The 27,495-nt window shown below is 42.2% G+C and overlaps 1 protein-coding gene across 1 annotated transcript in view; it reads left to right on the top strand.

The window, feature by feature from the left end:
- AGBL1 (AGBL carboxypeptidase 1) overlaps positions 1-27,495 on the top strand; it is a 262,777-nt gene that overhangs the window by 73,451 nt on the left and 161,831 nt on the right. Inside the window, exon 18 of the mRNA XM_034066142.1 lies at positions 17,414-17,594. Coding sequence (XP_033922033.1) covers positions 17,414-17,594 — 181 coding nt within the window. The remainder of the gene's footprint in view (positions 1-17,413; positions 17,595-27,495) is intronic.

Below are 27,495 nucleotides of genomic sequence, written 5' to 3' on the forward strand. Positions count from 1 at the left end.
ATCAGAGCCCTTTCTGATACGCTTAATGATAAACTGTTGCATGTCTTAGTCGTGGTTATTTTCACTTGTGATTGGTTTGTCAAGTGCATCAGAAGTGCCCTTACAGGTGAGTGGTACTACTTGTATTCTTGTTATAAGGCATTGAAAATTACAACTATTCCTGAAAATGGTTATACGTATTTTTTATATTGCTTTGGAACTTTACAGCCACCTGCTTTGGAACATGCCTGTCTTGCAATACGTCAGTGCCCAGCCTCATTGCAGTGGAGTTACAAGCTTCTGCAGGAGCAACAGATTGCCCAGATTTTTGCCTTAGCAGAAGGGGAAAATAAGTAATTAATTTTCTCTCCCTTAGGTGGAAACAATTTGGGAGAAGCTTGCAGATGCTGTGCTTCCAATGGCCAATCTGTGTGTCTGGTAGAGGTATTGAAATACAGCCCCGTGGAGCCCGCAGGCAGCTTTTACTCCCACAAATGGTGAACAGCATTGAACTGCTACTAGATTTCTGTTATCAACTTCAAATCTTGGCATGAACCTTCCCCTCCCTGTGTTTCAGTGAGCTGCACACTTCCCAAGCCTGGCCATAAATTCCAGTCACACACTGTCCTGTGGGGCATACGCTAAAAGGTCAATGTGGTACTGTATAAATTAGCCGAAGAAGCATTTGAATTGAGTTAAATCTGTTCTCAATGTGACAGAGATGGGGTCTGTGAGGAAAGATGTAATTTTGGGGTCAGATTGGCTGTGGAGACTGAATATTGTTATGAGCAATGTGTTTACTAAAGGGTGAAGGATTAATGCTTGTGCCCCCAGGAGAAGAAGCAGAGGGCAGGAAGGGGCTTCTTCCAGCTGGTGAGAGCCCAACTGGCCATGGCTCTCACTGCCCAGGTTATTGGTTTCTGTGAATTACAAGGTCTGGAGCACCTGCTGGTGCAGGGTATGAAATGGGTTGGGCCTGAAGGTAGTTGGGTTCACCCCTCACACCTGTGTTAAATCTTGATTGATACTATCAGTTACTTCTAGTTAGTACAGTTGTGGGTGTGGATGGTGGGGCAGTCTGTGGTCCACCCTTGCTCTTTGAATAAAAGGCCAGTAAGAAGGTCTCTATGGTCTCAGAGTTAGGAACCTGCCATGAGGTAAGAAACTGGAGTTTCCCAACAGTAGATATGTTGCTTGTGTGTGGTTTTTGTTTGCTTTATTCCTGTCTTCTCTGCCCTATGTGCTCTCTGTAAGGCAATTAAGAACTACTCCTCTAAGAAGAGGTGATTAGCTGCTGGGCTGTCCCAGCGACCTGCTGTTCTCCTTTCTGCTTGGTTGTACTTCCTCATTGGTAACTACCAGGCAAGCTGTGGCTGGGGAGTAAGGGGTAGGACATCTGGCAGGTTTGCCTTATGAAAGAATATTCCATAGCTGGAAAGCTCACATAGTGTGGCATTTGTGTACCAGCTGCTGTCAGACCTAAACAATTGCCCTTGCTGTTACAGACAGCAGTTTTTGTCTTTGGTTCAATATTTTTCCTTTGTGGAACAGAAAGGCTGTGCTTTTCCATGAACTGAGCTAGATACACATTGCCCTCTGATGCTCTCTATTTTGGACTTGTATTGATGGCAAGAGTGGGCAAAAACTGGGCTCTGCCACTCTTCTAGCAAACTATTGTTAGTCTTAGTTTGGGAACTCAACTTCCTGATGGCTCAGGGCAAAATGGGCAAGTTGTGATAAAGAATTGCTAGGCTGTGACAGAAAACAGACTGCATAACAGGGAAGCCTGCTACTTTTAGGTGTTTTCTCATGATTCTGCGAATCTTGCGTTTCTCACTCCAACAATAGGTTTTTTGCTATGCAAAGGCAAACCCTTCCTCAATACACAGAACTAACAGACTGTTGGGAAACAGTGTGGGTGGCGTTGTGACTTTCATGTTGTTTTCATCTTTACCATTCTAAAATTGGGAAGTTTCTTGCTGCTTTTAAATCCTGGCTGACTTTTCTGGAGAGACTGTGTATTGTGGCTCTCTTTAAAATAGAAAAGTCATTCACCTGATACCTCAAGGCTTTGAAATCTTTCTGGAAGACAGGGATCCAATTTCTGGATTTAATGTTCCAAGCTACGCATTTGTGTCTGACAAAGGCTGACCTAGCTAGTCATGTATTACAAATGATCAGAGTCATTTGGATTGTATGGAACAGCTTTACTGCATGTTTGCCAGAGCTGCAAGTAGATAGCTTGTTCAGCTACTCTGCCCACATCCGCATGAGGGGTTTACACTCATGTGAAATGCAGCAAATGGTATTTCTTTGTGCTGATCCTAGTATTAACCTACCTGAGAGCATTAGTGAGCAAAGAGTCATCTTTACAATATACTCTGTGCATTTTTTTTCTCATGGTTTTGTATCTGTAATTCTGAATACCTTCTAATTCCCACCTGTAGGTTGATTTTGCTGGGAGAGTCTGCTTAGATTGCTGTCCTGTTCTGTTTAACTGAGTTTGACCAGATAAAGAATCCATTGCTATGGATCAGCCAATCTTATACCAGTAAAATAAGTACAGCAATACAGCAATATATTGAAACTAGCAGTTTGCAGACAGGCTGGCACTTCTTATAGCTTAAAATTGACAGATCTGGAAACAAGCATTCGTGATTAATGGGCTGCAATTATACAGCAATATTAAAATGAAATAGGACTAAAAATACCCCATAATGATTTTTAAAATACTGGTTTGTTAATGAGAGGATTTGTCCATCTCTACATCAAAGAGAAACTTGTGAGCTCCCTGAGCTTACCCACCTGTTTCTAATGCAGAAATAGAAATGGCTAAGAAACAAGCAGAGACAGCTGCTATGTTCCAACTGCAAATGTGCTGATAAGATCAACTAGTTTGAGAGTGACATGGTAGGGACTGCAAAGTGCACCAGTGTTCGCAGACAGCTGAACTGGGACTTCTGTATCGGTTCAGGGTGTTTATTATGTGGCTGTAATACTCAGAAAAGGGTATTTATCAAATCACCAGCACATTTAGGATTTAATTTGCTCTATCAATTGCAACCGTCATGCTACTTAGCTGGGAGGGGGGGAAGTAATTTTCTTTCCATTTTGTAATTCTTTTTACAAGCATTTCCTCTTCTTTCTTCATTGAATTTGTTTAACGAACTGTTTTGAAGATCTTTTCTGGCTTAGCCTGGGTGCTGTTTCTGTGTCTTTGAAATAGAAAAGGCAAAACAAGCTGAGATTGTTATTAAAACATGATGTGGCAGAGGTAGTGAGTGAATGAAGAACCAGAGGGACCTACTGCAACATCTCCTCATTCTTCCTTTGCCACTTTCATATCTTTTCATTTGTCTGCTATTCTGAAAGCATGATGTAATAGTGATGGATGCAGGAAGATCACAGTACTCTGCAAATGCATATGTATGTGCTGATTTTAAGAAGGATGGGCTGGTTTTCAGAATAAAAATGACATCTGTGTTCTAGCATCATAGTACAGGACAATTGACAGAGAGGGATCTACTGATGATGTTTAAGTGCATGATTCAATTAATTTTCATGGCTAATGAAAAGAGGAGGAAGTGCTTGGAAGTAAAAGATTATGTAGAAACTTGCCTACTTGAGTGGATGTGGATGGCACAGGATACTTCATTACTGCAGCTTGGGAAATGGATGTTGAGCTTCCAACTCCATGACTGATTTGTATTTTATCCTTGGGCAACTTATTGTTTTTTTCCTGTAAATCCCTGCCTTCTTAGCTTGGATCATGCTTGAAACATGTAGCTTGTGAAGCGTTTCAAGAGAAAATGAGTGAGATGGAATTTATTACTGCTGGTATCAGGGTGACTTTGATAGTAACGTCTCCCAAAGGACATTTAAGTCCCATGGTGAGTACCTAACAGAAGACTGTAACTAGTGATTGAAGTGGAGATGAAGAATAGAGGTAGATGGACAGGAGGCCAAGAAGTCCTTAAATTACTTGTGGGTGAGGCCGCATCTGCTGGAAATATGAATGCAGGGAGGCTTTCATTGTAAAAATAAGGCCGCAGTGGATAATGCAGCAGAAACTATCTGATGTTTCCTTTGTGCTTGCTGTGCTGGATGGGTGAGTGAAAAATGATGTCTTAATTTCTGTAGTGCTCCCTACCCCTGTAGCCTGGTGTAGATGTAGCCATGACCGAGATCATTCCTTCTCATTCCTGACCAGCAGTGGACAGGGCAGGCTCTAACAAGGTTAGTGTCTCAGCTGCTTTGTCACTTCACAATGTTGCAGGTTACCCTTAACACCACTTGGGAATCTGTACTGTGGCAGTGTAGAAAAGCACATTCAGTAGAGTGGGAGTTGAAGGCCATTCTTGAAATGTGGTCCTGTAAATCCTGGCCTCTGGCAGCCCAAGCTGTTTAGTTATGTTTTATGAATTGGGTCAGATCGTGTCTGTCACAGCTTCCAGATGACATACTCCTTCTGTGACAGTTTTGTCAAGCATTTTGAAAGGGCACAAAAACAACAGCTAGAGGGTCAGCATGAGGCACAACTTGACCCATGGGAATTGTTCTCCACAAAGAGCAACTAGCCAGAGGCAAAGGAATGAGCAAGAGACAGATGAAGGGCTCTGGGGTCTCAGTGGCTGTGGTGCTGCCAGTATCCCTATTCTCTCTGTGTTTAGTACTCACTAACCGTGAATGAGCAATAAAAGCATAGTGATGTGCTTATAGTCTCCTGTGCTCACATAGGTGATGGGCCTGCAAGCTATGCAGAATGCCTGTAGACAGACTTGAAACCATTATCCTGGTCATAAGTGATGATTTGCTGCTTAAATTCATATCCTTTTAATCAGAATGCTCCCAGGACTCACCTTCTAGCTTGTCAAAGGTCTTTCCCACCAGCTGGGATATCACTTGCAATGCAGATACCATGACCTTGTTTGTCAGCCTATCAACATGTAACTTGAAATTAGGCTTAGCCCAGATAAAATAATTGCTGTTTGCACAAAGGGTAGTGCTGGTGAGATGCTCCCCGTGAGGCCATCAGTACAAATGCCTCAAATGTAATCTAATAGACAGAAATCAAATAAAATAAATCAAATTAAGGCATGCAGCTAATGCATGCAAACTCTAAAATGAGTTTGGATTACAACCAGACAGTGAGACTGAGGAGTTGGTTTCTCATCCATGAAGGAAGCACACTAATAACACAAGAACCCCAAATAACTGAGATCTTTTGATTTTGAGAATCAATGGGGATGTTAAATGGCAGAGGAAGGTTATCATTTGATGGAAACTGTTTTTCATTACCTGCATATTCTTGCAGTTAGAAAACATGAGTTAGGAGTCTCTTTGTATTTTGAAAACAAGGTATTAGCATAAGAAGCTTTGTTAGATATAGCAGGAAGATAAACTGTCTTTGCAATGCTAGCCATTAGTCTGTCACAACCATAATTTACAGGGATTTGTCTTTTATTTAACCATTTCTTTTAAAAACATTCTGATAGTTTACAGAACAGAAGATGAAGTGGTAGTGAATGCTCTGAATTGTAACAGTTTCTATAGGAGTGCTTCTTACAGCAAGGAAGAGGGAGATGCTCATACTGTGTGCTATACAGGTTGTAAAGAGTGGCTGAGCTACAATGGAAGGATTCAGTGGCAGCATCAACTGGAAAGTTCAAAGTTCTGCTGGGGAAATTCCGGGATGCAAAATGTACTGGAATTGAGGAAACATGCTGTGGTTACCAGCTTCATGAAGCAAGTCTGTGTATTGCACCTCAGAAATTCAAACTCACTAGCAGCCACCATTCACAGAATCATTGAACAGTTTGAGTTGGAAGGGACCTTAAAGCTCATCCAGTTCCAGCCCCCTGCCACAGGCAGGGACACCTTCCACTAGAACAGGTTGCTCCAAGCTGCATCCAGCCTGGCCTTGAACACTGCCAGGGATGGGAAAGTGTTGTCTTGTTTCATGCTATTAAATTGTTTGCCTTTAAGAACCTTTTGGAGATGTTTGTGGGGTTTGAGGTTTTTTTGGTTGGTTTGTGGGGTTTTGGTAGCTGTGAGGTTTTGTTTGTTTTTGGGGGGGGTGTTAAATCGGGTATCACTTAGAAAACTATGGAATAAAGAACAAAATCTCTCTTGTGTGAAAACTCCCACTTTTGCAATGATTTATGGAGCACTGAGGAAGGGCATCACATGTTCCACTTCTACTTATCTTTCTTCTGGGACTGCTAAAGCTGTTCTGTAGTTGAACTCCTTTACTCATGAGAACCTTTTTCTGTGCTTTGTAAGCAATTTGTGGGGAAAAAGAAGAACATTTTTCCTTCCTCCAGCCTTTCTACCATCTTATTCCTAAGAAGAAACAGTTTTCTTCAAATGGACTAGTCATCTTCCTAGCTTGGTATTCTGCTCCCTGTAGTGTCTGATGTAGGAAGATATCATTCATTAGAAACCATGTCGCTAGCGTCTGAAGGGAAGAACTTACTGCCCTTAGACAGCCAGTGCTTAGTGTCTTACCATGTACTGTTTGAGATTTCTGCATGTTATTTATCTTATGCAGTGACGAGTTTTGTTCCACCTAGTTTTCTGTCAAGTATTCTGGGATTCTGATTGTGCTGGATGATCCTGAGCCTTTCTTTGTCCTTAGGGTATTTCAGTAGTAGAACAGTTGGAAAATAACATGGTATGAACTTCAAGGTTCATCTGTTATCTTCCTTGAAAAACATGTGTTGTGCTTATGGCCTAAGCGATTAACATGAGCTCTTGATATGAGTTTTGAACACAAGATGTTAAAACACTGTTGTGTTTCTAGGGTGCTGTAAGGCAGTAGGGGAATAGAGATTATGACCGGCAGCTAATACTAGATCTGTCACTGGTATGAATTCTGCTAAACATTTCAGGGGGGTAAAAAAGATGATGTTCCATTTATCATGTTTTAGACGTAAAGTGCTAGTGCTTCCCTTTTGTCATGTTTTAGACATAAAGTGCTGGTGTCTCCCACTCTGGTCTTTATCAAGATAAAACTTTATACATAGGAGTAGGCTTCTTGTAAGAGCTCAAGTAGTCGGGAAACTGCACAATTCAGGGGTGGCCAGTACGATAGTCTTCTAACTTAAAGATATTTCTGCATCATTCTGGTGCTAAATGCTTCCAGTTTAGTCAAACTCTGGTTTGTATATCTTACACAAAATATCACGTAGTATAGAAGATGAAAAACGCTGCTGCTTATGTTGTGATACAAGCTCACTGGGACAATGCCAGTTTTGCTGTCACAATGATCTGACTCAAAGACCCTTTTTATTGCTCCCTTATTCACATTCTTTTGCTTGGTTGCTTGGGAAGTTCATCCAAGAACTCACCATCAAGACAAGATTCATTATTCAAAAGTGGGAGACAGTTTTACCTTATCGATCTCTTGTCTGTGCAAAGTGAGAACTTCCTTTGGGATCAGCTCCGGGTAATGCAGTTCTAAAGTTTAGGGTAGATGTGGACAGCAATGATGTAGGAGTCAATTTAGTGATACCACAAATGAGGTGAACTTGCATAAGGTTCTTTACTGTGAAGCTGTTGGCATAGTGAAGCATTAGAAGATGTTATTTGTAGACTTGTCTGCTTTCTTTCCTCTTCCTCTGAGTTTTTCGTATGCAACATAAGGCACAAGTTAAAACTCTCATAACTTGCTTACTGCAGGAGAAATGCAGGATAATATTTTTAAGAAGCATTCCCTGCCAGGATATTTCTGGAGCAATGGAGTGATAAATATCAAATCAAGTCAAGACCAAGAATTTAATTTTTCCCATCAGAGCCAATCTGTGATGCTTTTTATCTTAACAAAAATTGATATTTTATCCCTTTGATAATGAGAGGCTCTGATTGCACTTCCTTTTAATATATTTTATTTCTTACAAGTCATTCCCTGAGGAAGACCTCAAGTCAGAGGCAGAGATGGAGCTGTGCCTCTTAAAGGCACAACACATTTAATATTAAACATTGGGTTTTATGCTGTAGGTGGCACTGGGGGGGAGGTTAAACCTCTGTTCTGTGCAGACAATTTATGGGTAAAAAGCTGTTTACTACAGAATTTGTCCTTCGTAGAGCAGAACAGCTTAAAGGTCTATACAACAAATAACTTGTTTTCCTGTTGAATTTGGGCATTACTCCCAGTGGTGAATGAAACACTGATAAGTGCTCCATTTTCCATGTGCAGGTCCTAAGTTGACCTCAGTCTGCTTCAGTCACAGAAAGACTGGAGAAAATATTGAGATCTTCACACAGCTTTTTACCTTCTCTCTCCTGCCTAGATTCTCAGAAGGAGCTTTTCCCAGAAAAATAAGGTCTTCAGAACTGGACCTATTGAAAGCAGTAAAGAAAACAAATGTCTGTTGGGTTATTTCTGTCGCCAGCTACTGCAAGACTTGTGTACAGAACAGCTTCTTGTGCTCTGGGCAATGTGGTTTTAATGTTAACTTCTACATCTCCACAGGGGATATTCTGCAATATAATTCACTGATATTCACCCTAAATGTTCTTATGTGAAGTTTCATCCCATTAACCCTGGCTTCACCCTAGTTTAGTACTCTTAGCAATTCCTCTTGCTGCTGTACCTGTTCTCAAGGCAATGGCAATGACAGGCATAGGGTGCTACTGAGTAAAGGCTGAATCTCTCATAAGCAGGCAGCATAGGTTGGGCATTACTCAGAGTGTGAAAGCCATTTACTCCTGGAGTGTGCCCTGGGGGTGTCCCCTCTGCAAGTGATTTCTGCTGCAGACTGTCCATCTGTTGCCCTCCATTTCTGCAGAGAAGCTATTAAATGCTGTCTGCAGAGCTGGGGACATGGCTGGAGGGCAACTCATGCCTCAATTCACAAGTCAGATGCTCTTCCCTTTAGGTGCAAAGTCAGCTTGATCCCTTTAGGAATCAGATACTTAGAGGTCTCTCAGGCTAGCATGAAACTAGGAAGTGCAGAGTTGTTGCTCTTACAATGTCGAAATGTGCCTTGCAAATTAGATAGATGAGCTATGAGTGAGTAGTGGGTATACAGAATGAAATGTAAAGGCAAGGAGAGAAAATATTGCTGGTTTGGAGCTGAAGCCTTATTAAAGTCCTGTCTGTCCTATTTGGGCAAATTCTTTCTAAAATATCATGTGTCACCAAAATCCCATTAAACTGTCACATAAATTATCAGAGTTTCCTTTTTCCATCACTGTGGATTACCCAGGGAGATATTTTTATGACAATGGAAGCTTTTTCAGCCTGCTCCTCCTGCCTGATTTCATTTCAGATGAAATCCTTCTCTCGGAAAAGAGCCTGTGGATTTCATAGCTCTTCGCATCTCTGCACTTTGCCTGTACAGCAGTTATCCTGCAGGTCTCTGCTGCACTTATCTCCATACTGCACCTTCTTTTAGGCATGGGACGGTTTAGGACAGTGCTGCTACTGCCCTAATCATACCAAATGAGAAGTCTGTTTTAATGGAGTTCTGCTCCCATGTCTTCCAGTCTTCTGAGAATCCACTGCCTGGTTCTTCTCTCAGGCCAGTGTTATCTTCATACAAAAAACCCAGAAGGTGAAAGAGTCACATAGGTACCTAATTAGAAAATACTTCTTTTCCACTTGACGTATCTTAGAGGTCTTGCATCTCTGCAGTGTAATCTACATTTTTCTCATACTGGCTGAAAAACACATGGATTGATGGTCAGACTGTGGCAGTACAAAATACTTGAGTATCTGAAATTGCCTGCTGCCACAGACCAAATTAAGGCTGTAATGCATGTGTTATAGAAGCAGGGGATGATAGATTCTTGCCTGCCTTTGACAGATAATCTGGAGCTCTCTATATCAGCTGGCTAGATAATGTTGAGAGGACTGTTGGAACTTCTGACCCCATTCAAAGGATGCATACACAGAAGCTGAGAACCAGTGGAGTTAAGAATAACAGATGGGCTTTGCAAAATAATTCCGAATTAAAAGGGTCCCAGTAATTGTATTACTCCAATCTTAAGGTGGTAGGACCATCATTAACTGAGCAAGACAACTTTCTGCAAGTATTTCTCATCTGTATGTAAGAAGAAGCCCAAATGATGTCAAAATATCTGATGATAAAATATTTCTGATTAGTTTCTAATTAGCAGCTAATGTTTAACATATTTTAAAATGGGTAGCATTAAGTAATAAGCAGATACATTACACCAAAAAGATCAAAGGAAGTAGCTGAGGTTCCCTGTGGGCTGGAATAGGGATTCCAGCAGCTCTTGGAGCACTGAGGTAATTCCAGAGGACTAGATCTTGGACCAAATTTCCATCAGGGTGGCTATAATGCCCTGTGCAGCTGCAGGACTCATACAGATGCTGTCTGGGCACTGCAACAGAGCGCAATGGTTCAGGGCTTTAGGAGTAAGGACCCAGTGAGGGCACAGTGGTGAAGGCAGCCAGGTTACCGCAGACTGGCTCAGCTGACAGACAGTAACTTGCATTTCTTTTTATGCAACATAGTCCCAGTGGACAGTGAGAACAACTGATAGCTATTTCTCTTTATAGCAGCGTTTTGCAATCTAAAGGTTATCTCCTTCCTCTCTGCTCATCTTTCCAAGTTTAAAATCCATTTTCTCTGATTTTTCTTCCTAAGTTATGACTTCTGAACCCCTTTATCATTCATAATGACCTCTTCAGTTTTCATCCAATTGATTTTTAAACTAGGTGCTTTGGCTAAACTTCTCAGTGGTGGGCTGTGCTTCTGGGAGCTCTTCAGAAGCAACTACAGGCAACATGCTGACCAATTGGAGGGCTGTGATCCAGCTGGGTTCAGAACAGTAACATGGCACATGGGTAATGTTGTTGCCAGCTAATATTCAAAGTAAATAAGGTAGCAGGTATTTAAAGCATCTTTGTTCCAAGTGCGTTTTCATTCAGATTCTCTTAAAGGAAATGAGATTTTAAGGTTAGAGAAAACCCACACATGTAAAGTTAATCCGATTTTAATCATGGCCTCCAAAAACTGGCAACAAAAGTGGGAGACATCTGCACAGAAAGAAAACCTTCCTCAAATCATTTTAATTTTTCTGAACACTTTTGATAGCATTTCCTTACTTGCCTACAGGATCCCAATTTACCCCTTAAAACATTTTAAACGATTCCTGAATAGTTTGCTTATGTGCAACCTGATATAGCTGAAGATGTCCCTGCTTGTTGCAGGTGGTTTGGACTAGGGGACCTTTGAAGGTCCCTTCCAAATGATTCTAAGGTGGCCAGCAGTCCTGTTTTGCTCTCTATGTTGAGCACAGAAAAGTAACAGCGTTCCGTCGCTCTGTCCATTGGTACACCCCATCTCCCGTGCATTGCTCCACTAATCCGCATCCCCGATACCCGGCTGCCGGTCCCCTTCGAACGCGGCTGAAGGGGGTGCGGAGACCCGCCTCTCTCGCGAGAGAGATGATGTCGCGATATGGGGGGGGGCAAGCGCGGTGGTGGGAGATTGAAATGCAGCGTGAGCACACCGAGGAGCGGAGTGATCTGCTGAGATTTGTAGCTGTGCCATGTCCCGCTCCCATAGGGACCCGGTGATAGGTGATGCAGGAGAAGGGGTCTGCGGCCCTCCTCCGAGAGCAGGTAAGTGCCAGGCACTTGCCTGTCATCAGGCTGGTAAGGTAGCTGCAGTGTTGAAGTCTGATGTTAGTTATCCAGGCAGCTCAGAGCGCGGCAGTGTGGTACAAGATGCCAGTGGATGTTGAGCGGATGCATCCAAGCATGGATCGTAATGTGGTGGTTGGAAACTTCAGCTAGACTAATTCAGGTGCACACACTTGGATGCTGGTTATAAGTTGAAATGATTTGCAAAGTGTCCCAGTCTAATGGCTTTAAACTGAAAGAGGGTGAGCTATAAGGATGTATTTTTTCACTATGAGAGTGGTATAGGTTGCCCAGAGAAGCTGTGGCTGCCTCATCCTGGCAGTGTTCAAGGCCAGGTTAAATGGGGCTTTGAGCAACTTTGTCTTTGGAAGGTGTAAGTTGTCCCTCCCTCCTTGTGGCAAGGAGTTGGAACTAGATAAGTTTTAGGGTCCCTTCCAAACCAAAGCATTCTACGATTTTAGGTTTTCCATGGGTTCTGAAAATAAGACTTATTTTTTCACCAATCTACCAGAAAAAGGTACACTTTGATTTGAACAGGAGTTGGTTTATGTGGATTTCGTTTGACTTCAGTTATATAGAAGGTCATTCTAAATAATAGTTGTGGTTCCTGCTGCCTTCAGAGCTTGGGATTTTGGAGTCTGCCCCAAAATGGACTTGACAACTTGCTTAATGATTTCCTGGAGTTAGAAACCAGCAGTAGTAAGGTGTCAGGCTGCACCAAGGCTGGACAGTCTGTACCTATATTCAGCTCCCTGATCATCTCTGATTCAGAGGTGAATGAATTCATAAAACACATGCACAAAAGGAGGTTGCCAAGCAACTTGGAGCCTGAAACTCCCCCGCCAAGCTACGAAGGTAGAGAACAGTCAGCCAAGGCGATTTGTGATGTTCACATCTTTGCTGTATGTAACAATAATAATACATATAATACAGACCAGCTTGAGACAGGAATCTCTCATTGATAATTCTAGAAGACAACAGCTGGTCCTGCCAGGTTGTATTTTGCCTCTGGTTTAAGATGTGCCTAATTCTAGAGCATTTAGCTAAAAGCAGGGTCAGCAAGGAACAATGCTGGGGTGGGGGAAATGGGGAGGAAACAATTATTCTATTTTGAGACAACTGAAAGACTGACAAATAACAGCAAAGTTTTAGGAGGGGAGTAAAGTGTCTGACACAGATTCTGGCTCAGATCAGTTTTGGGTTTTCTGTGATCTCACTATTTGATGCTTCTTACAAACATACTTTAATATATTCATTGTACATCACACCATATCTTGTCTTTTCTCTGGCTTTGCGTAACTCTGCAGCCTTGGGCATATCAGATGTATCCAGGACAGGATGTAGCTGTGACATGAATAGAAGATCTCTGTGGTTGTGTTCCTGTTTACACATTGTTAGACTCACAGAATACCCAGTATTGGTCACAGCTAATAGAGTTGGAAGGGTTAAAAAAATCGATGCCTTAATGGCCCTGGGTTTGGGTAAAGGGAAGAGTTACGTGGAAACACAGCCAGAAAAATTCCAGTTGAGACCCAGATCTAGGTTGAATTTCCCACATGCTGTGTGTATAATTCCTTTTGACTCCTTATAAAATCTAAGCCCTGTGTTGTTTCAATGCCCTGTCCCTTTACAAATGTCATAGCTCAAATCTCAGCTTGAAATAATTTAGAACATCAGCCCAGGTCATGGCATCTGGAACTGCATTTCATTTCCTTTCTGTGCTCCTCTTGATGAGGGACACTGCTGTGTTAATGGGGATTTGTTCATTTCATTCAGGCTGCTCTTTCCCCAACTGATGTCACGATTAGTGATATCAAAGTCACCTCCTAGTGAACCTTGGGGATGACACAACTAGAGGAGGGTCCTTCTAACAGGCAGGAGATTAAGCAGCAAGTTAGCAGTACTGGAAGAACAAAGCTCTTCTTTTCATGTATATATCCACAGTCAAAATGTGCGAAGAGCAGGGGAGATGGGAAATAGGTGATATATTAGTAGAATTATTACTCAAAAGGTTTTTGCTCAAAGTTTTGCAAGTAGTGCAAGTGATGCTTTAATCTCTCACCTCTGATATTGTTGGTGCCGTGTTATATTCTGGGCATGCCGAAATGTGACACTGTAACGAGACATGATCTGTTGGAGAAGGTTTTATGTAGCATGAAAAGGTTCTTCTGCTCTCTCTTTTTATTATTTACATTCCCAGAGAAGGTTATGTGTCATGTGGGCTTTGCAGAGATTAATGGCTAACCAGAGCTTTCTGGCAGCTTCCCCAGAACTTGGGGAGGATCCTCCTAAGTGCTGGCCTGAGGATTTTGAAGACTTATATCAGTTCTAGGCTTGGAAGGATGTATATGAGAGAACCTATGGTTGTGTATCCAGGTTTAGCAGGGCACAGGAGGTAGTACAAGAAGCTCTGAAATAGCACAGAAGGGCAGCTGGGCACTGGTGTAAACCAGTAAGTTGTGCTGGGTAATATTGAGGTGGTCTGGTCAGGACCACATTCATGGGATGGTGGAAGTTAGGGATAAAGGTGAAGCACTGAACTCAGCTCAGGAATCTTGACAGGTGTCTGCAGCTGGAGGGATGGGTGTGAATGGCCAGTGCTGCTGTCCACTACTTGCATGGGCTTTAATGTTTTTCACAGTTATCACAGTAATTTCAAGGCAGATCAGTAACTGGATTTGTGATGAAGCATAGGGTCAAGTGGCTCAAGCCTGCTACAGAGTTAAATCTTTGTTTCCCAGGTGTTTCAAGAGTAGCAAGTTTTATGGCCATGTCATCAGCTCTTTGCTCTATTTGCTGCTTCAATTAGTCTTCATGCAGGGTGCAGTCTCGGGGAGCGTGGTGTTTGGATGTGGGATTTGGCTGTGATGGCTTCTGTGAAGGGAGCAGGCAGTTAACAAGCTCTATGGTTTCCTTGCTGGTACATACCTTTGTTATGGCTCTCTTGTGGATGGGATGTCAGAGCTGTGGATGTGCTTGTCAGGAGGGGAACTTTTAAAGGGAGCTTTAACTGGAATGGAGAGATTCCCTTGACTGGACCTACAGGCTATGGGCCCCTCTATGTCACCCATAGGCAAACAACATAGATGATCTCTAACCAGTCTCTTCTCCTACCCCACATTTTCTGGGGTTTGAGTTTTAGAAACTCCAGAAGCTTTTCTGACACTGAATCTAAGAGAAACTTGACTTTGATCATCCTTGAGAGGAAGAACATAACTCAGAATAGGTTCCTCTCTCCCTCTAAACTCAGAATAGGTTTCTGCCAGTTTGCAATTAGCAGAATTATGGCAAACTCTCCTGGGGTTTCTGAGATGAGAAAGCCCTTGCTTAGAGTTTCTTTTTTCTTATTTTGACTGAAGAAAGAACCTCTCAATTAAGATGCTGTGCTCTCACCCAATATACAGAAGAGATAAGAGTTGTTAAAGCTGTATTCATCAGTTGCAAAAGAGAACACGTTTTATTTTGCTCTGTGCTATTTACAGCTGTTGTCCATTAGGAGTCCTCAAGAGCCTCATTCTCCGCTGCAACAACACAGTCCCATAAGTTTAGCTCAGCAATGAGCCTAGAAAACAGCACTAAATCATGGTGATGAGAGAAAGAAGAAAATGTTTGGCAATGGCAAAATGCAGCTGATGTCTTTGTGGAAACTGGTTTTTGCTTGTTTGAAAGTATTACAAAGGTAGACTGTAAAGCACAGCTAGCTGGAGCAGGACAGAAATTATGTACTCGAATTCTGGGGAGATAAAATTCAGAATGGCTATGAGTTCTGCAGGAGCTAAAAGAATCCTAAGGCATATAATGCCTTAGGGACTCATGTGTACACACTGATGTAAATATGCTAACCTTTCAGTGAGGTGAGGTGTAAGGATGATAAAAGACTAATATATGGCTGTTGAGAAACAGAGTTCCAGTTGCTTTACAGGACCACAATGCAGTTGCTCTGTATGAGTTCTTTGAGCTGAGAGTACAGTTCACTCTTCCAGTGCCCACCAACTGCTTAAGAAGAAAGCATGGAGGTGTGGAGAGGGGATTGTTTCCAAATCTCTGCCTTCCTGAAGGATGTAAGTAGATTGTACTGGAATGTACATATGGAGCAGAGCTACAGCATATAGAGCTAAGGAGGAAAAAAAAGTGCTTATTCCATGTTTGACCATGAAATGGGAAGTTTCACCTGTATTCTCACCTCTGACACAGCATTTGCTTTGCCAGACGAATCACTAAACAGCTCTTTAATAGCATCTGTATTGTTTCAATATGATGTTTCTACCTTCCATGTTTCACATTAATTGATTAATGAGTTGTAAAGCATTTGAAAACTGAAGGGCGACTTTGGGAGCTAAAGGCAAAGACATGTAACTTGCTAACTCAGCATTTATTTACAAGGACACTTGACTGATGCTTTTAGTTTTGTTTTCTATCCTGTTTACCAATCCCAAGCCTGTCAACTGGGGTCCTTCAGTTCACGCCAGGGAACAGAGCCTGAATACTGACGTTATCTGATAGAGCAGGACAAACCTATCTTGGCACTGCCATGATGCCCTGACAGATGATGGTTTCCACTAAAGTAAATCTGCCAGGTTGACTTGTGACAACAGCCCGAGACTGGGAATGCTCACAAAAGGATCATTTTGAGTCAGATAATTGCTTTGTCCCTTCCCTTTATTTTCTGTGCCTGACAGGTGCCTCCCTCTGCTTTCTCCTGTTTCCCTGGTCTATCTGTGGAGTATGCTTAGCACAGATGGGATCTTCAAAGAATCTGCTGTCAAATTTGGTCTTTTCTAAGCATATGTATACTGAGATGTTTTGGAGGCTTGTAACTAGACCAAATGTGGGTGCTTTTTCACAGGGACAGCAAATAACAAAGAAAGATTCCTTGTGCTCAGATAAGTTAAGTTGCAGGTTACTCTGAAACAGGTTCAGCAGAGCTTATCAATGAAATATTTATTAGGACTTTGATTATTCTTTTTTTTAACAAAGCAATGCTCCAAGCCCTCTCCCCAAGCCCAAATTCGCACAGCTTGTCTCCCATACTGAATGTATTGCTAGCAACAGCTGAGCTCTAGTTACAGCTTCTGAAAATCAACTTTACCAATCTGTGTGTCTATATTATACAAAACTGAAAACTGCCTTTCCACCAGAATTAACAGCCTGCCTTAGCTGTGGGCTTTGTTGTTTCTACCTTTTGTTGGATGGATATGAACTGATGGTTAGTTTTGAATACTCTTCCTCTGCAGCTTATCTGGTTAACATATTCATGTAGTTTCTTTAATTACATCAGTTTAATGTGATTAGTTACGATTTTGACCTTGCAACACATGTTACTGCCAGAGATCAGGCAGCTTGCATGTCCTTGGATGTCTTATAGGTACACAGATCTGCTGCGAGACTTGGAAAGCTCTCAATTGTTAATGGTGAACCCAAAAATGGAGACGATGAAATGGTTTCTAGCTGCCTTTTAAACCTTAGTGAGGCTTGATAGGATCAAACTTCCAAGAATTGCCAGGAAGTATACCGGTGCCATTTTGAGAGACAGTAATCTGCATATGCAAAATGCCTTCTAATGGTGCACATAAATATCTGGAAGTTATCACAGAATAAATAAGCAAAGGGATGAAACTAACACATGCTGGTTCTGACAACTAAACCTGGGATCAGTTGGCAAATAGCACATTCAGGAAATGTCTGGGCTATTTAGGGATGTGTTTTCCTTCAAATATATCTTGGCTTGTTATTTGAGTTAAAAAGGAATAAAAGCCACTTACAAAGATGTTATTCAATAAGAATCCCTGTCTAGTTGTGTTTTAATTTGTTTTACAGGCAATCGTCCTTATGTGTTTCTAGTGGCCCGTGTTCACCCTGGTGAAAGCAATGCCAGCTGGGTAATGAAGGGGACCCTGGAGTTCCTTGTGAGCAATGATCCCATTGCTGATCTCCTGCGGAAATGCTTCATTTTCAAGATTGTCCCCATGCTGAACCCTGATGGAGTCATCAATGGCAAGTGAGTTGTGACATGTGCTTATTCTGGGGTTGTGATGTTTTCTCTGCAGGCTTTATCCCTATGCACCTAGCAGGTCTCATCTTCAATGTCTTGAGTCTGGAGAATTCCCTTTGCCTCATGTTTTATTCATCCTGTTATCAATCTTGAGTGGAAAGCGTGAATCTGAGATATAGCCCAGTGTGCTGTCTTGCGCTAGTCAGATGTACCTGATTCTGTACTGTATGTGGCTATAAGACCTCTCAATTGCCTGGATGAAGTATTAGTGGTGCCAGAGAAACAGGATCTATCTTGATAAATGGAGGTCTACCTACTCTGCTAAAGCAGGGCATATTACACCTCGCAGACAGGCAAGCTTGGGAATAACTGGCTTTAATTAATGCTTTGTATAGCCTGGTGGGGGGAGGAGATGAGTAAGGATCTATTAAATTTTCACATTTTCATGGAAATATTTCTATATAGTGAAGCTCCCTCCTTCTCCCACCTCCTTTTCAATCTTCCCTCCCACACGTTTCCTAAGAGATACTGTATCTGAGCTTGGAAAATACTCCTTTTTGCATTCTTTGCCTTATAACATACCTGCCCACCCACACTAACTTGCCTTTCCTCTCCCCTTCTACATGAGAGCAAAAAGTACAGCTTTGCTCCTAATAGGTTAGCATGAAATACATATTGCTGTGTAGCCGGTGAAAGAGGAATTCTCTTTGAAGGTCTGAAGATGCACTGAGATATGGTAGGCTTGCACTTCCCTGGAAAAAGATCTGCAGTGTCTCTGCAGACAGTGGAGTTTGTTCACTTTCTTGAGTGTGGAGTGGCTATAAGTTAATAACTGTCAGCCTTGTCTGATTCAGGGGCAGGACATTATCACTGCATCCTGCTGGTAGCAAGTGAATTGTGTGTTTTGACTTAGTGATAAGGCCTTTCAGGTTTTGGTAACAACGGTGTCCCCTGGCTTGTTGCAGTGAAAGGCATGACAGATCTTGAAGCTGAAAGGTCAGCTTAGACAAGCACTGAAACACACAACAAGGTGCTGAGGAACAAACTTAAGATATATTCTCCCTTCTGCTTTTGGCCCAGGCTGTGCAGATCGAGTTCTGCAGAAAAAACAACACACTCCTGAGCAATGAGATAGTTGAGTTTGATTCTAAACTAACCCATTTCAGTGTGGTTCAGCTTTGGCTTTTTGACAGTCTCTAGCCCGTGACTGTGAGCACTCACAGCTTTTGTGCTGCCAGTTCCCTGGGACTCGAGTGTATCAGTAGTCCAGAGTAGCTGGATACTGCCCTAGGGTATTCGAAGCCTCTGCTGGCACTGAATGCTTCCTTGATCCTTCCAGACAGCAGAAGCAGAAAAGAAAGGTTGTGGCTTTTTTTCCCCCCTTCTTTTTTCCTTTCAGTGCACTTAGTTAAAGTTTCCAGCAGATGGAGGACTGGAGGGAATGTCTGACCTTTTTTTCTCCAGCTGTCAGAAGCGAGTGCAGCAGAGAAGGGACCCTTGGGAGGGAAGATGTGGCTCTTGGTGACACCTGGGTGAAGTGTACTGCCTGAGCTTGTGTCACACGGGAAGGTGTCTGACTTTCCTGCTGCAGATGAGCTTAAACTGTAGTTAAATCAGGTGATGAGTTAAAAAGTAAGTGTGGTAAGCCTTGCATGTAGGGTAGGAGCAAGGGAATGGTGACTTGGCTATGGCTCTGTTACCGATTGTGAGGCCTGGGGAAGAGAGAACCATTCCTTTGTGCTAGAAGTGCTTTCATCTTATGAAGCTTCCTGTGCCCCAGATATTCTCTTGTTTCTTCCTACATGTTTTTTTAGTAGACTTGCGTCCTCCTACATTGAAATAAATGCTTCTATTCTGGGATTTAGACTTACTGGCGGTATGCTGGAGATAACCATGCCCACTGGAGAAAGCAAATATCTTTCAGGCCCTTGATGTCCATATGTGCGCATGCAGAATGATTTGCTTTTTTAATGTTCCACATCATCCAGTTTTCAATGCTCTTGTAAACTCTGTTATCTTTCAAGTCAATGTTAAGAGGGAAACTGTTTTATGAGGCAGCTGGTCTATAGCCCATCATTGACCACAGTTCTTGTAAGAAGATACTTGCTTAATATTTTTTGACATCTCTCAAACCCACTTTACAACCCATTTCATAAAGCAACTTGCTTGTCCTGGAATTCAGAATCCCTTTTGTGGAAGCCTGCCAGGCATCCATGAAAAGACTGCTAGAGTGCCTGGTGCTCCCTCTGCCAACATCCAAACCTGCTGTTCTTTTCTAGTTTTATACACGTTGTTGTGCTCTCACACTTCTCCCCTGTGAGGACTGGACATACTGAATGCATCAAATCCACTATCCAGGCCAAGTATCTTGGTTCTGTGCTGGGTTCTGGGAATACCTACATGCGGTAACCAGTGACATTATCTCTTATTGTGAAACAAGAATTTCTTCTGTTTCAGTGCCTCTGTTGCTTTTGTCTTGGTATCTGAATATCTTTATTTAGGAAAGAATTGGATTCTTTTTTTGATGGCAGTTGTTTGAATATCCTTACTCTCTCCTCCCCAGCTGTGTCTGCTGGGTGTGCATAACACTTCCCTGCTTGTCACAGAGATGAATGCTAGTGTGTGGTTACAAAGGGATTCTTCCAGCAGCTCAGATGCTCCCCTTCCCCATCTGCCTCCCTGCTGCAGGCTCAACTCAGCAGATGAGTGCTCATCCCAGCAGGGTACCGCGTGATCGCTCTTTGGAAGTCTCATGCAGTAAGGAGATGATCAGGGTCTTGGTATTTGCTTTGGTTAATGCGATCTGAAACTTACATGCAGAGAATGATTCTCTAACACAGATAGAACTGCAGTAATACAATTACGCTCTGTCTGCATGTGGCTAAGCTGAGCTGGGAAGCAACTCTCCACCCTCCTTTCACTTCAGTCAGTGCTCTGAGATTCTGTTCCTCTGTCAGTGATGCAGACATTTGCAGCCCTGTCACTGATGCTAAATGAAGGTAGCGGTGATGCAAGTATGCATGTACGAGTGAGGCTGTATCACATAAAAATAGATCACTACCAAATATTGTAGCTAATTTGACTCTGTTCAGTCCGGAGAGAATTGGTGAGCAGTTGTGTTACTGTGTGTGGCTGAGTGTTTTGCTCCATTCTGAACAGCACTCAGTGCTAGGTTTGTCAGGTAATATTCAGCTGATCTGATAATGGCTCTGTATTTTAAATTAAATAACAGACCCTGCTTTTCATAAAGTTCATCTTACCCTTTCTGCCAGACACTGGCTTTTGACCCATCACTGCTTGTGATGGAATGCTGCCTCATCCAGACCTGTGGTCTGACCCAACATGGTTATTTGTATGTGTTAATTTTGTTTCTTTCAATATAAGTTATAAGGAAAAAAGTAGTCTCAGTCTCCAAGACCAGCAATGTAAGTCAGTCTGAGGTGACAGCCATATGCTTAACAGAAAGCATCCTTGCAGCCTGACTTTATGTTGCACAAGTTCTTCTGTGAGAATCCAGAGTTGTAGCTCACTGTCTTTGCCCGTACCTCTATCCCATTTTTAAACTAAATCATAGTGAAACAGGAAAGCTTTAAAAGGAATTAGTCTCTGTGAAGTGTTGGAGAATACATGAAGAGCATTACTTACATTATGGAAGTGATATAAAATGCCATGGATAAACAAGAGACCTGTGCTTTATTCCTACCTCTGCTACCAATGGAGCATGAGACCTTGGTCATTGCCCCCTACTTTTGGCTATTTTTCCTTAGAGGATGATATAATGACATACTGTAACCTTTGAGCAGTTTGAAATGAAGAGTGAAAGATGCATACTGAGAGCATTTTCTCTTCAGTTTTAGGGTAACAGTTGGACTTGATGATCTTAAGGGTCTTTTCCAACCTAGTTGATTCTATGATCTGTTTAAGTGAAAACCTTGTACCCCAAAACTAGATTACTTACAGTCACATTTGTGTAAACCCCAGAAAGCAGGGTTCAGTAAGGGAACTTGTAACAAGACTAACGATAGCAGCACAAAAATAGGTTTTCTAAAGAAACAGAATGCTGTTTGCTGTCCACACTGTTCTATTTGTTATCTCCCATTTGAGTACCAAGGTGTGTGTGTGCTCAGACATGCCTGTGCCGTTGCAGGCTAACTTGCAATGTGCTTGCATGCTGTCTTCTGTGGGTGCCTGCTGTGCACCCTCCTGGCAGCAGCCTGTTCATGCAGCTGTTGCCAGCATCTGCTCAGATGTGACACCATCTCTATGCACATCTGGCACTCCCACAAGTGGACTTTCAGTCACCACATATCAGTCAACACTTTGTGGTTTTGGCTGGGCTTCTCCAGACACTGCAGTTCTAGACAAATATTGCTTTTTATTGCACCTAAATTTGGGGTTATTAATTATATCAGTAGAACCTAATTTATATTACCATAAACAGCAGTAATAAATGATGCCAAATGCTAATACTTGATGCTTGCCAACTGTGCCTGTTTGATGAGGATTTCCCCCCCTCTGGTTTCCAGAAGTGTTAAATTAAGAATGATTGGCTTTGCAAGATCATTGATCAAGCAGGAGGTGGAAGCTCCTGGGGAAGTGATTTAGTTTTAAAAAATGCTTTACATCAGTCAAATACCTGCTCTTGCAGCGTCTGTGTGTTTTGCGTTCTGAACTTCTATTCCCACTGACAATTACCTAAGTGGCAAATATCAGAGTTGTCTGAGTTCATGTTTCACTCCTATGTTGCCACCTTCTTCCTCTTCACTTCCTTTTAACTTCTTCCTTTTCTTTCTGCCCTTTTCTTGCCCTCCCTTCCCTCCTATGGAATCAAAGAAGCTTTTCATTGATAAATGAATTTAACCAACCAGTGGTGATGGAGTAGGTCAGGTTTTTTTGGTGAAGGAAGATTAAGTTTTGGAAGATACATGATTTCCTCAAAGCCATGGGGTAACCACAGTAGCACTTAGGAAGAGGAAATCCAGATTAGCATTTGAATCATAGCCATGGACTATTGTTTATCTGGTTTAAAAGCACCCTCTTTCACCTGCTCTCCCATAACACAGGCTGAATAAGCTGTTCTGCTGCTGGAAGGAAGGTAAGGCAGGGGTGCTGGGTTTCCTTGTCTCCATTGATACGCACTCCTGCTCTATATAGGCCATCTATTCCATCCTGTTTGACCAGTGGGGATCTTTTTGGCCCCTCTTTAAATCCAGCAGAGAAAAGCTTTACTACATTGACAATTACTGAAATGGAGAGAGGGAAAAGTCCACTAAAATCCCTTCTAGAATATGTTTCTTCCAGATGCTTTTTAAAGTTACAAAGGGAAATATGAGTCTGCTCCCACTTATTGTTTGTACCTGGTTCTTTGTGATTTGAAGGACACTATTAAGAGGAAGAACAAAAGCACATTTGTCTCTCTACCTAAATCGTGGTATTTGTATATGTGGCTTTTTAGCTTTCCTATATTAATGCTTATTCTCTTGCATTAAGACATTGTGTTCTCCAGACAGTAACAAGCAGAACTCATCAGGGACAGGGAATAGAAAGCTAATGGCCAGTCTAAGGAGTAAGTTTGTGATCCAGAACTGCATCCTCAAGGATCAAATCTTGAGGTGATGTCACACAAAGCTGTACAACTGTAGACATTCCTCCTTTCCTCCCCCTCCTTCTCTTTATTGCTCCTCGGTGGTCAGAGGATTGAAGAGGAGTTTCATTCTCAGAATCCAGCCTTGCATAACTAAATTGGTGCCATGCACTCTGCAAACACACTCCAAAGGCTCTCTTCAGACTAACCAATCTATGATGTGTGTGTTTCTCTAAGGATAGTGTAGAAATGTAGGAAGGGAAGTGCTTTCCAATCAGTGTGGTGGGAGAGTTTGTCTCTAGGAGAGAGGCACTACAGGATTAGTGTGCTGCTGTTCCTTGGCAGATGCTGTATGAGTCTGTCCTTTGTGCTGTCTTCAGAAATCTTGCATCTAAATCAGCAGCACCATGCCAAAAGTAATTGGGTAGACATGTGGAAGTCAAGGTTTTCTTGGATAAAAGAGCATTTTATGTAAGATTCAACCCTTACTCATTTATATATAATGGCTGTGCTCAGAGTTGCACATTGTAGCGTGGTGTATCTGTGTGCACTGATGCTTTTCTCAAGACCTCAGGGGGGATGAAAATGCCAGTTCTTTGAGCATCTGTACTGGCTTGGTATGTGACTCTGGGATGTACATATGGAATGTGGGCTGACTTTCCCCAGGCCAAATAGACATTTTCTCAGCTCTTTGCTGCTTTGGTGCCTTAAGTGTTGCTTCTTCTCCTCCCCACTTAGAGGACAGGGATGGATTTGGGAGCTTAGGGTAGCAAACGTGGATAGCCTGTGCACAGCACGAGCTAAAACATGAGGTGCAGTATTTCTCAGCTCTGTAAGCTTTTCCTTGGAGCCAGAAGTGGGTCTGGCCCTGCAGCATGTGGAGGTGCCCCAGTTTCAACCAAGGCTCTCTGTGCAGATGTGACAGCCCATCCTTGGCTCTGCTGTGATAAACATCCGTCTGCACACCAGGACTCTCCTGTTTGACAGCGCTTCCAATATAGTATTGTTTATTCCTTCCTTTATCAGCTGGAGCTGCTGAGCCCCCTGAGTTATTAGCTCTGTTCACTCATTGTCAGTGTTTCCTCCTTCGTAAATATGCCCCCCATATGTCTCTGCTCCTGAGGAATAGGCCTTCTCCTCTATTTACTGCTTTTCCCAGGCCGCTACCTCCTCATCGCTCTCTCCACCCAGTGGCCCAATAACAGCCAAGGAGATAAATAAGCTACATAACTCTTCCCTGCTATTATTTTCTTTGTTGTTGTTGTTGTTGCCCTGCATGGTAATATATATAATAACAAGGAAACAAATCTTATTACTAAAGTAATTACAATAAATAAGAAGCCGAGAGGGGAGCTGAAGGAAGGGTCTGTCGGGGGAGTGATTGCAGAGAGGGTTTTTTAAAGTTTAATTTACTTGAAATGTTTTCTGCCACTTTGTTGATACCCTGCTGAGGGGGCCTGTGACTAATTATCAGCCAGCTGTTCTTCTAACACCCTCACCTAATTTATTGTGTGGTTGAATCGCTAAACCAGGAGCCTATGTGATATGATTGTCTATGGGACTCGACACCAGCTTTGTGGCAGTGGTTGGCTTTATTGCTCAGTGCTTTTGTTTCCCAGAAGCTGAATAACTGAGATTTTTGGGTGTTTTTTTTGTCATTCCTTTTATCTTCCAGCATCTCTCATGTGCTTCCTAGAGTCTGGGCCAGAGAGTACACTCTGTCTGTTGCATTGTAACTGCTTGTCCCAGTGTCCAACCTAATAATGGATCAACGCAACAGCTAATTTTGCCACATTCTCCAGAGAACTGCACTGCTGTCTGTGTGCCTTTATAAAGAACAAAAAGATCCAGCAGTGGAAAGTGTGGTATGGACAGGGTCTAGGGTTTGTTAAACTCTAAAGTCTGTGACCTTATTCTCTTGCTTCTTACAGAATCCCAGACTGGTTTGGATTGGAAGGGATCTCACAGATCATCTATTTCCAGCCCTCTTGCCATGTGCAAGGATACCTTCCACTAAACCAGGTTGCTCATAGCCCCATCCAACCTGGCCTTAGAATCATAGAATCATAAAATAGTTAGGGCTGGAAAGGACCTTAAGATCATCTAATTTCAACCCCCTGCCACGGGCAGGGACACTTCACACTAGACCATGTTGCCCAAGGCTCTGTCCAAGCTGGCCTTGAACACTGCCAGGGATGGAGCATTCACAACTTCCGTGGCCTTGGGGATGGTCCAACCTTCCAAGGACAAGGCAGCCACAGGTTCTCTGGACAACCTCTGCTAATGTCTCACCACCCTCATACTAAAAAATTTCTTCCTTATGTCTAATCTAAATTTACCCTCTCAGTTTAGAACCATTTTCCTTTGTCCTGTGTTCCTTACTTACATAAGTACCATGCTGTTACTTGCCAGTAGAATGGAGATTACAGTACTGTCTGCCTTCTAAACAGCCATGAAAGCTTATTAGTTAATGACCATACTAAGAACTGGAAGGATCTAATGCATTGTCCCTTGTTTCATTAGTCTGCCAGTTGCTAATTACAAAAGCATGTGAGTCTTTGTAAAGCTCTTAAGCAGTGAAGGTACCCCAGGAGTTGAGTGTGTCTCTCTTGGCTTTTTCATACCCAAATTATGCTGGCGATGCAGGGTCACCTGGGAATTTCACTGCAAAAATCACTTGATGGGGGCTCAGTGATATTACTGTCTTGGTCTAGTAAATACTTCAGCTTTTAGCTTTCGAGATGATTTCATTTTAGATAGGCTCTACCTTGTATTTTCAAATTAGCATGAATATTAGATATGAACATGATGTTCCACAGGCTCAGAAAGGAATCATTTTGTTCTGAATTCACGTCTGTTTTCCTGACTGACGATGGAAGTTCATAATCAGATGTGTAAACTCCTTTGAAGACATTTTCAGGAGCCAAGAGACTGGTGTACAAAGCTAGCTTTTAGTAAAGTTAATAAGATGATTGAATTATATTATTATTCTTGTTAGCTTGATTGTGTATCATTATCCCTTTTGTTTGTTATTATGCTTATTTGAGTCCCCTTTGTGGTATATTATTCCCATAGTAATTGTGCCTGTACTAGGCTCTGTTTAGAGACATGCAAAGAGCAGCTGGTCCCTTGTTAGGAACCTATGCATTAGTGGCACAGCTTATGCGTTAGGATTGGTGAGAAGGAAAAGGGCATTGGGCTATTGGTTCTCTTGGAGCCTGATCCACCTTCTTAGCCCTGGACACATGGAAATATGAGCTTCTTAGTTACAGCTTTCCTGCAGTATTACATGTTGGGACAGGGAAAGCGTATTGCTGCATTGACTTCTGCAACCACCTGATGAAAGTTTGTGAAGGATACCTCAGCATCAGCAATGCAGGAGTTGGAGAATTGTGTTGAAAATCAGGAATCTCTTCATACCTCTTGCAAGTTCCAAGAAGGTATCTGCAGACCTTCACCCTGCTGACCACATAGGTAAACCTATATTGAGAGATACTGTAATTGCTGCTGAACTTTGATTTTACTTCTTACCTGACTGTGATAGGCATCAAATACTGATATCAAAGTTGAATATTTTGGAGATATTGCAAGTAGAAGGGCTGGTCTGGTCACCCATCTCAAGATCAAGTCTGCTTATCCAAGTTGATGCTTATTGGAAGCTGCAGGTTCAGAGATGGAGCTGTTATTCATAGGATGGGAAAAGAGAAGTCCACAAAATGAAATTGTAAAAACTTCACTTTTATAGATGCCGTGAAGAATGTCCAATATTTTACTGCAATATCCACACTACCTGGAAAGCTGAAATTGCCTGGGAATGAAGGTTATTGTCTCTTGTAATATAGCTTCGTATATTACACTCTGTAATAAATCAGGCAATATTTCTTTTGCCCTGAAAACTGGACATCCCTGGAGTTCCAGGTGACATTTCACGTTTTATATGACCATTCAGTCCCTTTAAAGTATTAAAACACATCAGTTTTAGTGAAATATGCACAGAAATTCTTTTTTGAAAGCCTATGAATAAAAAAAGTCTGGGGCTCAGTTATGCAAGTGTAAAGCTGCTTTTTCATGAGTTTGCTTTAAAAGAATGTGTTGGATTAGTTCTATGTTTTGGTTAATGTTATTCTTTAACATTTTTATTTATTTCTGTATTTCTCTCACTTTTCCCTCTCCTTTCTTTCTGATCTGTTATTCAAATGTAACAATAAAAGCTGGCAAAGCACTGTGATCTGAAAAAAAGATATATAATGGCCTTGGGTTGGGGAAATGGGCAGGCAGTTGAAAATGGTGTTTGTACAAATGGGACAAAGAGGCTTTACTTGC

Source organism: Melopsittacus undulatus, chromosome 9, assembly GCF_012275295.1.
Source record: "Melopsittacus undulatus isolate bMelUnd1 chromosome 9, bMelUnd1.mat.Z, whole genome shotgun sequence".
Lineage (NCBI taxonomy): Eukaryota > Metazoa > Chordata > Aves > Psittaciformes > Psittaculidae > Melopsittacus > Melopsittacus undulatus.